At 36.0% G+C, this 16,704-nt stretch overlaps 1 protein-coding gene and 2 non-coding genes across 3 annotated transcripts; 1 reads left to right on the top strand and 2 right to left on the bottom strand.

The window, feature by feature from the left end:
- Nucleotides 1-1,607: 1,607 nt before the first annotated feature.
- On the bottom strand, nt 1,608-10,748 carry LOC106637273 (uncharacterized; the record flags this gene model as incomplete). The annotated part of the gene is made up of 8 exons (XM_089590482.1): nt 1,608-1,889; nt 2,579-2,813; nt 4,601-4,936; nt 5,841-6,199; nt 7,208-7,521; nt 9,006-9,403; nt 9,543-9,778; nt 10,335-10,748. Coding segments are annotated over 8 exons (2,574 nt in total), but the record flags the coding sequence as incomplete, so codon positions are not given.
- On the bottom strand, nt 3,409-3,481 carry TRNAV-AAC (transfer RNA valine (anticodon AAC)). Its single transcript has one exon. It is a non-coding gene; the product is annotated as a tRNA-Val (tRNA).
- A 3,045-nt stretch (nt 10,749-13,793) lies between the features above and the next one.
- On the top strand, nt 13,794-13,875 carry TRNAL-AAG (transfer RNA leucine (anticodon AAG)). The gene has a single exon. It is a non-coding gene; the product is annotated as a tRNA-Leu (tRNA).
- Nucleotides 13,876-16,704: the final 2,829 nt, after the last annotated feature.

Genomic DNA, 16,704 nt, shown 5'->3' with positions numbered 1-16,704 from the left:
CAAGTGTCAATGTCGTCTATTGTATTAAAATAATGCTTTTATTACTTTTTTACATAAAAATGTATAATTCATCATTTGTACTTGTTACAACAGTATAGATCTGTTGTAAATGTAATAATATTCAATGACATCAATGAGTACCAAAGAAATAAAAGACCAACTATGTGATAAGTAGTTATTATTTTATTATTATTATATATATATTTTTATCATAAAATACCTACAAAATTATAGTACAAATACATTTATGGCGAATAAATTTGTCATGTTTTTGTTTTTTAATGGCTCATGTTTGATGATTTGATAATAATAACAAAATTATCGTAAACTTTGATGTTAACATATTAGAACGAGATTTTTAAAACTTTATATATGTAAACAATTATTAAGAATTTTAGATTAAATTTTAATATTCTTAATAAATTTTTAAGTATCTGTGGAAGAACTAAGTTTTATTTTTATATCGCGATAATAATTTTACGCGTAGCGATATACTTAACTCTCAGTCGGCAGTATCATACATTTTTTAACTTTAAATTACATTAATTTTTCACTGATTATGAGTATTTCAGTATGTATTCATAAAATTATATGTTGGCAAATAATTTATATCTATTTTTTTATTAAAGGTTTTTTCTGTTCTAAACTGTAAAAATTTAATAAATCAACATCCTCATAAACATCACTTGTTATATATAAGTAACAAAATTTTGAAACATGATTATTATAATAATTTATAAATTTGCTAAACCTCAAGTTACACGTAGAGCTTGATAATGATGAAAATAAAATTCTCTAACATAATGACGTAATTGCTAGCAATTATATGTGAATTAACTGTTAGCTAAAAACAGTTTCTTTATAAAATCGTCCCGCTGCATGTTTATCTACTTATTTCTTATGTAATGTCCATCATCTAAAATTTAATTTTTGTCCTTTTGCCGAAAGTTAACAATTTTTTTTTTCTACATCTTCATTAAAAACGTATCATGACTAATGCGAGTAGCATCATCGTAAAATGTTGTGGCAGTACTGAGTATTTTAAAATAGTATTGATTATTATACATCTTATACACCCAACGCCGATCATATTTTTCCGAACGTAATATACTCTCTCCACAAATCCATGGAGTTCACTGAAATCAACTAATTAAAAACACAATAGACGCTGGGAGTAACATCTACTTACTGTCTGTTTATTTTTTTCTATGAATAAAAATTTGTCAAATCACCTTTATTCAAATGAATCGAAAAACTAATATTCATCAATCATTACATAGTCTACATAATTATACACTACACTCTTTTTCTGGGCAGTTAGTTCGAAAAGCTTTCCCAAAAATTTTTACGAAATTTCAGTACAGGTATACCTACATACTTCCAGACAGTTATATTCATCCATCTACCCTGGATTCCATATATATTTGTTGTTGAAAAGTTCACCCTTTCATAATACATACCTACTAGTATAACATCTTCAGTATTATATTTCTCGAGTTGAAAGCTAATTTTCTCCCGAGCCAACATAATATATTCTCGCCAACAACCGTCAAACGACAAAACAATGACTAACCAACTCCACCAAGGCCGTGTACCCCAAAAAGCCTTCAAATGGTACTGGTGCTGCTGTCGTACCACGGCGGCATCCAATTGGACGGAGATCTGTTTCGCGTCATACCGGATAAGGGCGCGCCAACGTTAGTATTATTATTAATGTTGATGTTGTTGGCAGTCCCGTTGCTCGGCCTAGCGGCGTCGTAGCTTCGATCGATCGTTCGATGCCGCACCGGCCCGTCGTCTAGATCCTCCAGGACGACGAAGGCCTGCTGGGCTCGAGAAGACACCGACGGCTCTTTAGCGAAACTCGGCGAGTAGGCTCGTTCGGTTGACTGTGAGGGGGGGAAAAAAAATGGCAAAAAATTTGGTGTTTTTTAAATCTTTGGATAATTTTTTGATTCGTTTCGAATTTTTTTTTTTTGAGTCCACGTGAGCGACGAATGCATGTCGATTCGAGTTTTTAATTGAAGTTGGAAAAACGAGCCAAATAGGTCGACTTGATTCGCGAATAACTACTTTTTTATGGAAAAACCCCGTGAGGTGTCGATGAAGCATCTTTTTCAAACGTTTGAAGTAGGTGTAGGCGAACTTTTTTAAATATTTAACTTTGACATCGGAAAACATAATAACAACAATGAGAAATGAAAATATTATAGGTTCTTGTACAGTGACAGTTATAAGTACTGTCATACAAGGTCATCTACTATTTATTTCATATGTTTTAGTGCATTTGGGTTAACAAAAATGTTGAAACAACAGACCCAATGATGGGTACATCTGTGGTACTCTTTGGTTGCCAGGTAAGTAACATTGAAGGAAACCAAGAAAATCTTTACACGTATTATCAAACGAAACAACAAGATAATCCACAGTTAACAAAGTATTCTCTAAAAATGATTGTTCACGACGATGACACACCTATGGTCAAAATTAAAACAAAAAAAAAAAAAAAAAAAAAAACGTACGAAACCGTAAAGTCTTTGTATTCTCAATGAAACCAACTGGCGTAAATGAGTCTCACCTTTTGGACGATGGGCGAAGGACTGCGGTTGTTGGACGGGTGCACGAGGAGGCTCGGCGAGAGCCTACGACTGCGGCGCCGAGGGAAATTCCGGGCAAGCATCGGCTCTTCGTCTTCGTCGGTTCGGATCGACGGCGGTTGTTGCAATCGAGAATACATGGGGCTGGGCGAACGATTGCGTACGCGAGGCCGCTCGGAGTCTAGGGAGCCTCGTGCCAGCGACGATCGGGAGTTCCTAAGCATCACATGTAGTTGTTATATTATTTGAGGCCATTCGAAGTACGTGAAAAGAGTAAAAAAGAAACGCTTACGAAATCGAATAGAAAATATTAAAAGAGTTTAAGAGTAAATAAATAAGTAGGCCATAAGAACATTGAGCTAAGGGTTTTGTTACTATTATTTAGTATGTGATGTATATTTATACAGAAGAAAGTGTATTAGACACGCAGTTTTTCTTTTTTTCACATAAACAAACAATCTGATGGAGCACTTTAAATTTACGTATAATGTCATACACCTGTAGGGATGGGTTTTATACAGGTATGGCGTCCACTCCTGATGGACTTTCATGTATTCAATCTCCGGAAATTTTGGTTTATGTAAAAATAAGATGAGTCCAATATTTTTTTATCATCTGTTTCACGATCCGAATGCAATTTTTTACGCAAGAGTCCTATCAATAAATGCACATAGTTTTATGCATCAAGTACATTTGTTAAGAAAAATATATTGTTAGCGATTTATATGCGCAGGTACGATAAAAAATTATGAAATGAATATTTGTTACATTGATTCCGAGTTGGAATGTGCAATGAAAAAAATTGCAAAAATGTTTCCGCCCGGGATCGAACCGGGGACCTTCCGCGTGTTAGGCGGATGTGATAACCACTACACCACGGAAACACATGGCAGGGTGAAGCTCTATGCGGCATAAGAGGGTTAAAATTAGAGACGCCTTTCGCCACACAAAATTGGAGTTTTTAAAAATTAGTTTTACCGAAATAGTGAATTTAATTTCAATCACGATAATTTTTATTTTTTATATTTTGCAGCCATTTCTAAGAACTGTGCCCAATAGGCTCTGCAATCTGCAAATCACGATAATTTGTAGTGTACTTAGTGAATCGTTTAATCGAAACAGCACGAACTAACAAGTATACCCCATTGATTAATAAAATTCAAATGACAAACAAATTTGATAAAAAAAATAAGTACCATACACAATACTTTACTTAACCACATTTTACGAAGTTATTTTTATCTTATCTCGTGTTTCTATATCGTTTAGTCTAACCCGGTGATACTTGAAGAAATGAAATTTTAAATAACCCTGTGTATAAAATATTATAACGTTGATAATTCCATAGTAAAAAGAACCAAGTGTTTGATGTGTGAATTTTTTAATACATCTTTTGCACCAAGTACGAGACAATTTTGTCAAATTTACCATGCACTTTTTAACAAGTGTAGCCTCTTGTGGAATAATAGCATGGAAAAGTGCCTACGCGGCATTAGAATCTTCAAAAAATAGAATTTTCAATATCATTTCTAAAATGCACAGATCCGTGAGCTTCAAGCATTAAGGTATTTTTACAAAGAGTTATGTGATGGTTATAAATAAAAATAGCCAAAGTAAAACTAGAAGCGAATCTAGCTTCATTTCATTAAAAACACCCAACATTTAGAGTGACACAAGAGGTAAAACAAAAAAAAAAAAATTGTCCGATCGTATAAAACTAAATGGGCAAAATGCATACTTCTTTTTTATTCTTTTCACATAAATTCCCATTATTTTTTATTGTTTTTGTTATTATTTTTTTAACTGCATGTATTTTTTTTTTTTTACTCAAACCACCACCGCGTACAGGTATATGCATGTATTTGTTGCGGTATACGTTGCTAAATTATAATAAAAAATAAAGAAGGAATAAATTGAGCCATTTCTTATGATCTTCCATTATGATGGTATATGCGTGAGTCGTAGTGGTGGCGAGGGAAACAAATAAATAAAAAAAAAATTACCTTCTGTTGGACGGAGGTGGCTTGCCAACGACGCTCTCCTCGTGCAGTCTAGTGTGCAAGACTTGGAACGCGTCCTGCTGATCACCAGCGTTAACGGAACCAAAGCGATCCCCGTTGTCGTTGTCGATCCAATAATTGTTGTTGTTGTTGTTACCATTGCTATTGTTATTGTTGTTGATGATTTTGGTACTTCCATTGGTGGTACGACGACTGGCGCTCAGACTCCGATCGCTACGACGTCGAGGCGGTGCTGGTGCCACTTGGATGGGATTGCTGCTGCGGTGGTCGCGAAAAGCCGTCCGATACTCGGGTTCCATGTCAAGGTTACCTTCGAGTCTTCGGGTCAAATTCAAAGGGATATCTTTTGAGAGAAGGGGAGCGTCTCGTTTTCGTTAATCACAGGGAGGGTGGAACCTTGCGAGTTTTTTCTTTTTTTCAAATCAATGTTACAAAGTAGCTACAAACATCCAAAATGTTACGGTATTCGAAGGATTTAGAATTACCACGAAAAAACGAACTTTTTTTTTTTTTTTAATTCAAGAACAATTTTTCCAGACAAAGAAGAGTGAATTTTTCATTACGAGTAAACCTTTATTAATGAGAAAAAATATTATAGTTTGAACTATCGTAGAAATATTTAATTGGATTTACACTAAATTTTAGTTAGCCGATTTCAGTACTTAAAAAAACTCGCAAAGTTCTGAGTTGACAAAAATATTGTGTCTCGTATACATAAATCCTTTCTTTTTTTTTTTTTTTTTTTTTTACAGAAAACAACAACCCAATAACCAACATATGGCTAAAAAACGAAATTAAATAAAATATACGTCATACACCGCAAATCTCATGTATCAACAAAATTTTAGTTTTATTAAGTCAATGGAAAAAAAAAATATTACTTTTCTCGAAGATAATCTAATAATTTTTGGAAATTTCATCATGAAAATATGTGCCACCAAAATAAAGCTTTTTTTCATCAATAACTCCTAAATTACGGAATAGAAAAAAAAAAATGATAAAAAACAAAAAAAAAAAAAACTGCTTAACTAGTTTAAACTATTCGAGAATAAAAAGACACCTACAGTTAATACACAAATAGAGAAAAAAAAAAAAAAAAAAAAAAAAAATTGTGAGAAAAGAATGTACCCCTGTTAAAATCTGCCCTGTCTCTATATAATGTGTTTAACATCACACCCGATCCCTTCATCTTCCACCAGCCGAACAGAAAAATCTCCCTCACCTCAGATTGGCCGGCGCGCGCAAGGTCTCCGTGCGGGGCACCGGGCCATAATCGACGTACTGCGAGCGTATCTCCGTCAAGGGTTGCTGCCGCGCTGGCTCGCCGAAACGGGATCTGCGGTAGTGAAAGCCGAACGGGCTGTTGTTCACCGAGGAGGACGAAGCCGAGGGTCGTCGGGAGGGTAGCCCTCGGGGTGGTGGCTCCCGGGGCCGGTGCTCGACGTACATGGACTTGTACTCGGGGTCCTGGTCGATTTTACTCGTAAAGTGCCGGGGCGACAGGTTCGGCACCTTGCTGCCGTCCGACAGGCCGATCTCGTTGCCCGGCTTGGCTAGTTTTGCTCGCTCGCGCGGGAATTCCTTGGGAAAAAATGTGCACATTGTTTGGGGATTTTTTTTTTCTTTTTTTTTTTTTCCAAAGTATTGGCATTGCGATGTTTTTCGACTAGTTTTTACAACCGAATTTGCGGTTCGGAACTACAAACATGCATATTTCTTTCAGTAGTTTTTTTTTCTCTTTGCGTGTACGGGTGCCAGTAGCTTATTATCAGACCATAATACGTTGTACACTTTTGTTATAAAATACACGATGAAGCGTACTTGAAACAAAATATCAACATACGTATAGATACCTCGATTTTGCTAGTTGTTTAATACACGTGAAATATTACATTTTATAGAGATCATTCATGTTTAATGGGGGTGATGTTAATTTTAACAGTTGTTCGACTTCGGTAGCATTTAAAAAAAATAATAACAACATTTTTACTGAATTATTTGAAAAAAAAAAATCATATAAACGTACGCCACACTAGAAAAAAGAAAATTTTTCTTTGTTAATGAGTCATTTTTTTTGTGAAGTTTTTAAAATGATTTTTTTTTTTCATTATTGTTCACCCATGAACAACAGAAACTACAGAACTACAGAAACTACAGAAAGTGACAAGAGACCGAACGATAAGTTGAAAACACCGCGCGAAACACACATGCCTCTGCCTCTAAGAAGCCAATAAATAATTGACCAACGAGTTGAGTTCTTTTCGTGACGCACCTCCTTACCAGTTTCTTTATCCTACGTAACACAATATTATAATAGCAATGAATATTTACCACGTAAATATTCATTTCTTCTTCTTTTTCATGCTGTAATCTATTTTCATGTGCATCATTTCTAATGATAGTCTGTTTTTTATTTTTAAAAAACAATTGTTGTTATCATCCCCGTTAAAAGTGCCGGATGATATATAATAACTGTAGGTAAGTAGAAACAACAGAACTCGAGTATTTATTTTTATTTTGATGGAAATACTAATCGCAGGTTCCAACGCATATAGTTTCGAGACAAATGAGCGATTTCATGAGGTATACCTTGTATGCGGCCTTGTACTCCGGTATCTCGAGCTGCGGTCCTTTGAGGTCCTCGAGTTTCGACACCAGCATCCTCATTTCGCTCTCCTTCTTCAGTCGAGCCCTTTCCTCCTCCTCCTCCTCTTGGTCTTCCTCGTCGTTGGCCCGTTTCTTCGGCATCTCCTCCGTTTCCATCTTCTTGCGCTCCTCCTCGGCCTTCATCAGCTCGATTTCCTTGACTCGCGGGTCAGTGAAAAATGTCTTGGACTCCGTTTGATCGTAAAACCCGCCGTCCGGCCGTAGGTTCGGTACTGGCATTTTCCGTTTTGGACGATCTGCGAAAACGGGGTTGAGAAACTTTTTTTTTTTTAGTTTTTGTCAACAAAAAAATGTATCCTGACTTATAGGGGATTGAAAATATCCAAAGGTGCTCTACCTTACCGACAAAGTGTTTTTTCTCATTAAATGTTATCAAATGACACAAAACTAGAAGCAACATCCAATAATAATAGCATGTTCGCTTTATTGGACCGCTGCAAAGCCTATGGTTTAAAAAAATTAAGTAGATGAAAAACAAACTTTTTAGTGTTTTGTTAAAATTTACAAATCAATTGTATGATTAAAATAATAAAAAAATCTCCAAAATGTCGGTAAAGTAGATTGCATTTCAGAGGCCAGTATATATTTTTTCTCCCCTTGATGCAACGTTTTAAATTAATTGACAATGGCAATTAATACGTTGTACACTAAATAGTTGAATAGCATGCTCGGACAAGGATGCACGAAAATTCATTCACTTGCAAGTGATGTGGTAACATTATATAACAGCGTGCAGCGACGATAAGGCTGATATGGTAAATTAAATGCTCGTCAAGACGTTAAAGCAGTCGATGATGAGTGAGTTTCGTTTTTAAAATCGAGAAAAGTGAGCTCTTTACATTTTTTTTTTTTTTTCTTTTTTTTTCTTTTTTCATTACCGTCCAGTTAAGCGAAGTATTCCAAAACCTTAAAGTATCATAAAATCCATTACATTGCGTTTTTAAATAATCAAAATTTCTTCATAAATTACATTGATAGATAATAATGGGTTATACATGTGTACAATAATTAACTACTTCTACAACTTACTGAAATAATTTTTCATAATTATCTGGAATAAGTTAAAAAAAAAAAAAATCATAACATCTCATCCAAAACGACGTACATAAATGGTATAATAGTATAGGCTCATCAATATTAACACACAACTTTATACAAAGTAGTAGTTATATATAAAATGGTAGTTCTACTCTACTCTTCGACCCCGAAAAAATAACTTACGTACATACACGTACGTCCCCGAGTAAATTATCATGACACTCACAGTGAAGACCTTCGATTTTCACCAGTATAGGCGCGAAGTATAGGCTCTTTGTACCCATGAGACTTGGTAACGGATACTTTTTCAACTTTTTAAAATAAAAATTCTTTTTCGATACTACTTGTAACATGGAACTTAAACTTTTTTTCCAGCATAAAGGATGCAAATACACTTTAAAGGAAAAAAAAAACAAATGTCTTACTTTACAGAACACCTTTAAAAAGTCCAATATTTATTTTACTCATCCGCTATCATGAAATAATAAATTGTACGCACCTGATTTTTATAGCATTTCTACACACAGTGCCACCAACAAAGTATAGTTACCATACAAAACGTATACGAATTTTCGCGTTTTCCACACGCAAGCCCCTCAAAACAGAATAAAAGAGAAGAACCACCATAAAAAAAAAAAAAAAAAAAAAAAAAAAAAAAAAAAAAATAGTGACATGGTTTTACCAAAAAAATCGAATCCCCTGAAGAGATCGGCGTACTCGGGCGTCCAGGATCTATCGTCACCCTCGATCCTCAGCTGGGACGAGCGTTTGAGCAGCTCCGGTCTCCTCGCGCCCACGAACGGCACGTACTGCGCCCTGCACTCGGTCCTGGCCTCGACATCGCCCTCGAGCCTCAAACTCGAGCTCAAGCGCGTCCCACGATCGGGCCGCGGACGCCGGGTCACGGGCCACTCTTTGAACGAGTCGTTATTTTCGGTGCGCCCCTCGAAATCCCCTTCCATTCGCAGTGACGTCCCTCTACGCCGGAGCTCGGAACGGTGGTTACCCGGGTAGGTGACGAACAGCGTCGAGTACTCCGTGCCCGAGTAGAAGTCACCCTCGTACCGCAGAGTCGTGGGACTGCATGTGTATACGTACATCATTACATGTATATATATATATATATATGTTACATGCACTTGAGGCTTTTGTTCCTCGTTATGTAAATGCGTGTATTATAGAATGATTCGAGAGCTGTTATGGATGGGAGTGCACTGACCGTCTTATGGGCGCTTGTCTTCTGTAAACGTCGGAGCCCATTTCGGCGATTTTGTCGAAATCGAGTCTAGTTTGAGATTTTTGGGATGCAAAGTGCGAGGCCCCGTTGTCCTGATGATCGGCATTTGCTGGCTCGGTTGTCTCGCTGGTTAACGGTGCGTTGTAGGAAGCCCGTGGATCCACTAACGAGTCGTCGTCTACGTTGTCGAGTTGACTCTTTGGTCTCGGCGTAGTTTCCTGGGTGCGGGGGTTTTGATTTTTTATATACATCATAATACACGTGACAAAATTACATAGTGTATGTATACTCCAACCCAAGTTATCAGAAATGTATATATATATTAATACAGTTGAAGCTTATGTAACGTTCGGTTGATTGATTGCCGATCGCACCCGATTCATTAAAGACTGATAGGGAAAGGAAACTTTTTTGAGAAATCTTTGCGTGGAAAATTGTTGATTTAAACGGTCATTGTGCGCTGTGAAACCACAAAATTTAGCAACGACGTCTGTATGAACGTCCTTAAGAATATTATTTAATAGGTGCGAAAAATCGAGGAATAACAGTTGAGAAAGAGCATTAGGATTTCTCTTGGTTTTACCCAATAAAAAAAAAAAAAAAAAATACAAAGAAAATTCAAATACTTGAATTCGAACGGCTTAAAAGTTTAAAAACACGTAACGTACAATACCAATAGAAGCAAAAAAAAAAAAAAAAATGACACGGCTACTATTTGGTTTTTGCATTAAATTGACTTGCACAAAATGATAAGAAAACAAATTCTACACTCACCCGACTAGCCCGGAAGACATCATCGGTGCTCGTGGCCCTGAAGGCGAGCCTATACTCGGTAACCCGTCTCCTCACTTTCTCGTCCTCGTCCTCCTTTATTTCCTTTTCCTTCTCGTCCTCTTTCCGTTTCTGCTCTTCCTCCTCCTCCAACTGTGGTGTAATCCCAATGTCCAGTCCATGCTTGGCCCGGGGCACCTCGATCCGCCTGCGCCGGTAGCGCGCCAACTGGTCCACGTCCACGCCCTCGTGAAAGTGACATTTTTCCCTCGCCCAGGCGCCCCCGGCGCCCTGTGCTACCTCACTGTCCGATGATGCTCTGTTGTTGTTGCTGATGCTTCGGTTGTTTGTCGATGCTGTTTCTCGTGTCGCTGTCGTTTGCTGGTTCTGGCGCTCCGACTTGTGCCGTCTACTTGCGGGGTTTTGTCGTTGTCAAGGGTTATCGGGGGTTTTACAGGGGTTACTTTTAATTAATGCGTCACCACTAGCGGACTGGTTTTTGTGTGTTAGTTTTCATAATGGTTAAGGTTGTTTTTCTTTTTTTTATTTTGTATTTATAACTTTTGGGAGTTTTTTGTTTTTGATTATTTTTTTTTTTTATACTTTACGTGTCAATTTTTACCATTTTATGCCGATTTTATTTCAGGGGAGTTTGATTATTAATATTACACTTTTAGGAGGTGCAAATAATTATTACAGTTTAATTTACTTGTTGCATCTTTTTTTTGGCTCAATGACTTGGTTATAAAACATCGTTTCGGTTACGTTTAACGGATAAACAGTTCTCTTTTAACGGCACCCGCTGGAGACACTTGAAAAACCTTCCACAAGAAACGTCATTGTTTTTCGAGGAATTTCGTATTAGACAATATTAGATAAAATATTTATAATAATGGATACAGCTTTGATTTGTGGTAACATAGATGTACCTTCCCTGTTTTCGCATCGTTACTTCCTGCGCACAGTCCAATACTGCTACGTGTCACAAACGGTACGAAATTTTATTTGTTGATCACTTTGAAACCTTACGAAGAAAATAAAGGAAAAGCATTAAAAAAAAACAAAAACAAACAAACAAAAAAATAATATTAAAAAAACCAAGTTTTTGTCTCTATTCCACTTCACTCCGAGTTTTTTCCAGAGAAAAATTGCATGCCTGCACGAGCGCGAGAGTCAAACTAAGTATCCTGGCTGCTTGCGATGTCACAAGCATATAAACCTCATCCAGTAAAGGAAGGAAGGGCAGAAGGACGGAAACCGAATACGCGTTTGGGTGAGCATAGATATAAACCCAAGGGACATCGATCTCCGACTCGTAAGTTCCAAGTATGCATATTAATATATAGCTGTATGTTTTTATACACGAAAAGATTGACTTTCGCTTTAGCCCCACGAACGAGAAAGAAGTCACGCGCGTTTTACTTACCTATATGATATTTCTGTACTTAAATTCGTACGAATAAAAAGAAGATGAAAATATAGGATAATCGCACTTGTCATGTATAGTTGCAATCCAACGTAATCAACGTTGGAAATTTTCTTAACAACTATTACCTTGTAAGTACGCACTTTTAACTATACGTTGTGACCAATTTCTTATTTATTTATCTATTTTTTTTTTTTTCATCGATGTCAAATAGCAGGGAAAATATGACTGATGGTTTTTTACAAAACTTTTGCGTGGTAAACATTAATTGTGATAAAAATATGCTAATACACCAAGATCCGTTTGACCAATCGTATACTGTAACGGGGCGAGTTTTTATTTTATAAAAAAATCTCATCCACCCGAACGATGTTAAAATAAATATTTGAAGCATCATTAGAAGAAGAAAAAAATTATGCAGGACATGCGACATTATATATACTTCCTTTTGGCTATAGGAATTCCACTTTCTACCGAGGTGTTACAAAAATGTGTATTATGTATATAATATAAAATACCTATGCAATCGCAATTAATATTATTAGATACGAGAGAAAAAATGTATCAAAAGTTCAATGGCAAAAAAAGACGATCGAACGTCTAGTCTAGGCGCAATAACGAGCCCGTTGCACGACAACTCTCGTCAATTCTCTGTTCTAAAAAAAAAAAAAAAAAAAAATGTAGCAACGAATCGCAGAAAAATCACTATACCCCACCTATCCAAATGTGCATGTAGTATAATATACACACCACAAAAAATGCAGGAATGACATTTCGTAAGGTGAACGGATGTGAATGCGTTATTTCCAGATGATGAATGTTACATTCCTCGATGAAAAAAAAAAAAAAAAAAAGAAAAAAAAGTTGGACGATCACGAAACCGCGACGTGTCACGTTATAACAGCGGGGCCGCAATTGTCACGGAAGTCAGTTGCCGTGGATTTGAGAATCTTGTTACTTTTTCATGAAATGGCTTTTGTATAAGGTATCCGCGTGTTTTCGTAAATATGCATTGTTACATATTTGGGTTCGCCAAGTGTATACTATACTTCCGTTTCAAAAGTATTAATGAGTGATGCGACATTTTCATGAAAATAAAACGAGGCCGTTGATCGTAATGCGATGCTTAATGCGGGTCCGTCGTATTTTGTCTCGTGAAAATAATTTTCGTCGTTTGTTGTAAAAGTTTTTATTTTTTTTTTTACTTTAAGTTATGTGCCCTGTGGATGATAAACGTACGTTTCACCACAAGTTTTTGCACATTTTTAAAATTTTTATTTATGTAGTTAATTTTGTATTTCGTATAAGCATTGCGATGAATATAGTGTTTTAACAACAATAATTGTAATAACGTAGGGTTTCCTTGAGTTTTGAAATAAAAGAAAGTAGTATGAGATTTTTTTCAACAATCCTTGATCATTTCACTGAAATATCACAAGCATCATCAGGTTTACGATAAATTTGTACAAACGGATAAGAAAAATCATTGACGGAGAACGCTTGTGTTCAAATGTTTAATTTTCGATTTGATAAACATTGAAGAAAAGCAAATAAATGCGATGACTCAGTTTTTGCATTCAAGGCACAATTACTAAATTATTCACCATAAACAAAACTATACTGCCATATTTTATTGAAATATGTGTTGTTTTTCAATTTTTTACCGAACTTTTCGTATTTATAATTTTCCATCGATTGATTGTTTTTTTTTTTAATTTTCGAAAATGTACTTTGCGAGGATTTATGTACCAGTTACCACTTGATTACAAAAATTTTTGTTGGTAAGCTGTAGTTTGCGCAAAATTAATTCATAACGTGTGCTGCATTGAGGCAAACATTCAAGTTTGACATTTTGGTACATGTACTTATATAAACTAGAAAATTAGGCAACTCGCGTGCCCGTGCACATAAATATGCTTAAACATGGGCCCCAAAATATACATTGTAGGTTTGAAATTTTTTTTCGTATCGTAAATAGACGAATTAGACGTGGAGATCTCACGTGTGTTTGCCGCGTAATCGCTCATTTGACCAGCGGTAGCGTGGCCGAGCGGTCTAAGGCGCTGGTTTAAGGCACCAGTCTCTTCGGAGGCGTGGGTTCGAATCCCACCGCTGCCAAGTTGCTTTTGGTGACGTTTGTAGCATATATCGTGTTTTGCTCAATTGAATTGTTAATTGTTGTTCCTGAAAATTTCCCTCACGTGGAAAACTCGATTACTTTATTTGAACGTCCGCTATTGAAATTCCCTGCTGTTAAAAAACGACGTGATCCGCTCAGGTCGACCGAAATCTCGAATAAAATGGGTTTGATTGCGCGTGACTTCTTTGGAAAAATTTGTAATCTTCGAGAGATGGAGTCACAAATCGTTTTTGACATTTTGACATTCTTTGAAATAATAAAGTGATCTCGTACGTCAATGTAGTTTTTTTCACAAGTACATCAATCTTCTTTGTTGTTTAACAACAATAAGCGAAGTATATTTTCCGGTTACGTAAAATGCAATCAAACAAATAATCATTAAAAAAGTCGCTTTCAACATGTTTGCCAATCGATTTGTATATTGTATCAGCCACGTTGCTTAACCGCTAATGTTATCGCAATTACACGCGTTTAATTAACAAACATCAACATTGTTTCCTCGGTACAATTATCTTCCGAAAGATTCTTATTGGACGCTGCGAAACGTGAAAGAAAATGACGTAGGTAATGCAAATAATTATATAAGCTTCTGAAATTTTTTCGTCATTAAGAAATAAATCTTCCGTTAGAGTTGGAAGATGTTAATTTTTTTACCACAAGTACGTGAGAAATACTTGTATACAGTGCGCTAAGAGAATCGTATGAACGCGTCAGTTGAATGTATAAAAAAAATAATTCTATTTCTAAATTTTAAAAAGATATAATATGTGTGTTGAATACATTCCAAAAATAAATTGTATAAACTTACAAACCAATTTTAAAAAGCCAATTGATTATCTGAAAAAGACTACAATAGTTCTTGGCTCATCCCTAAGTTAGTTCTTTAGAATACAATGAAATTTTCAATAATGTTAAGATAGATTACCACGTAAAATTTAATAAAGTCTCTATGAGTGAAATCTTACATTTCTAAATAAATTCTTCAATCAACGCTGTCAATCCAATCGAAATAATTTTCTTGAAATACTAATGTCCACGTGACAGAAGTCTTTAGTAGTCGTGTGATTAGTTAGGATATCACATGGTTTTTTTGGTGGGATTTTCTAAAAATTAATCGCAATGAAATATAGTTGCATAAAATAAGTTTGTAATATACGATCTGGAATACATTACCATTACGTTTGTCCTTGTATAACAAACAAAATTACAAATATGTTTATTTGATTAAAGTTAATGTGGAATCAAATCCAGCGTAATACAAAATCAATAATTTATGATTTTTTAATGGTCGTAGTGCACGATACATATTTGAAAAAGAAAAAAATTATTTTTAAATTACGACTCATTTGTGTTTATTTTGTTATTGTTACAAATAAGTTATAAATTGTGAGCGAAATTATATTGTTTTTTTTTGATAAGTGAGATGCTTATTGATGATTAAAATATATGTATGCGCGAAGCACGTATAGTGTATATCGAGTCTACGTAAAATTAAGATTCCGGGGCAATGGATATATCTACTTGTACAATGCCACGTCAACTTGTTTACTGCGTTTAATAGGGCAAGTCGTGTATTAGGCTGTAATTGAAATTCAAATAATGGTTATTCGTGTCAAGGACGTACGTTGAAGTAAAAGGCAGCCCAAAAATCTATCTCTGCAAGTGACGGTCGATTTATACTGCTTGCAGTCGTGATGACCATTAGGTTTTAATTGAAAACGCAAGTACATTATATCGTCCCATGTAAAACTTTGAATCGATGCCATTGTATTTTACGATGGCAAAGAAATTCGTCATACTTTTTTCTCATTTGTTGCTGCTGAATTCACGTAAAAAAAAAGAAAAAAAAAAAAAAAAAAGGGTATAGTAATCATTAAAAAAAAGCACAATTTTGAACATCGTTCTCTATTTTTCCGACGCATCCCTCAGTATTACTTTAAATTTCCAGACCACCCTAAAAAGATCACCTTGATAAGTACTGTCCCTGTACTGTGATAAAAAAAAAAACAACTTTACGATAAACCCAATTTCAATACAATCCGTTGAGTGACGATAACTTTACGTCAAAAAAAAAAAAAAAAAAAAAAAAAAGTATGTCACGCCTTGCTCCTTCGATCGACAAACTAAAACTTGTATAGGAGAAAAAAAAAATTGCACCCCCTCGTATATACAACCCACAAAAGTCCCCTCCAACAATAACTTTCTCGCTATAATACACACATAACAGCAAGCAAGCCGGGGAGCAGTCGTTCCTTTTACTCCTTACACATGCACACGTACATCCAAATACATACAAATATGTATAGCATAAACCAAAAGTACCCCAAGAGAAACTCCTCGTGTGTACACTGACCCGCTGACCCGCTTGGACGCCCGTACGTATACCGGCTCGGAGAGATTTGCATGCTCGCCCGGCAAATAAATGGCCCCCTCACGCACGTCAGCGGCAACAATCGCCCACCTACCCATTTTTTTTTTTTTTTTTTCCCTCTTGGAACATTACCCCCTTGCTATAACTTCATATCCATACAATATTACTCGAGAAGGGTTGATCAGTGTGTATGGCTTCCCTTTGTTTCGTCTCCTGAAATTTTGCTGCGCGATTCCATCTGACGTGTTTGTAAGTGTACTTTCCATGTGCTCGTGGCACGCGAGAGTTGTTTCATTGGTATATATATATATATATATTTTTAACGGGTGTATGAAAAAGGGTATTGAATGTGTAGAGGGGCTTACGAGGGATCTGGGATGGGTGACTCTGTAATGGGGACAAATGGACGTTACCGGCCCTGCACGAGGGACCGGAG

This window comes from Copidosoma floridanum, unplaced genomic scaffold (genome assembly GCF_036245765.1).
Source record: "Copidosoma floridanum isolate Cflo_tuat_1 unplaced genomic scaffold, Cflo_Japanese_pri ptg000012l, whole genome shotgun sequence".
Classification (NCBI taxonomy): domain Eukaryota; kingdom Metazoa; phylum Arthropoda; class Insecta; order Hymenoptera; family Encyrtidae; genus Copidosoma; species Copidosoma floridanum.
This window is presented reverse-complemented; position numbering and strand designations above follow the sequence as displayed.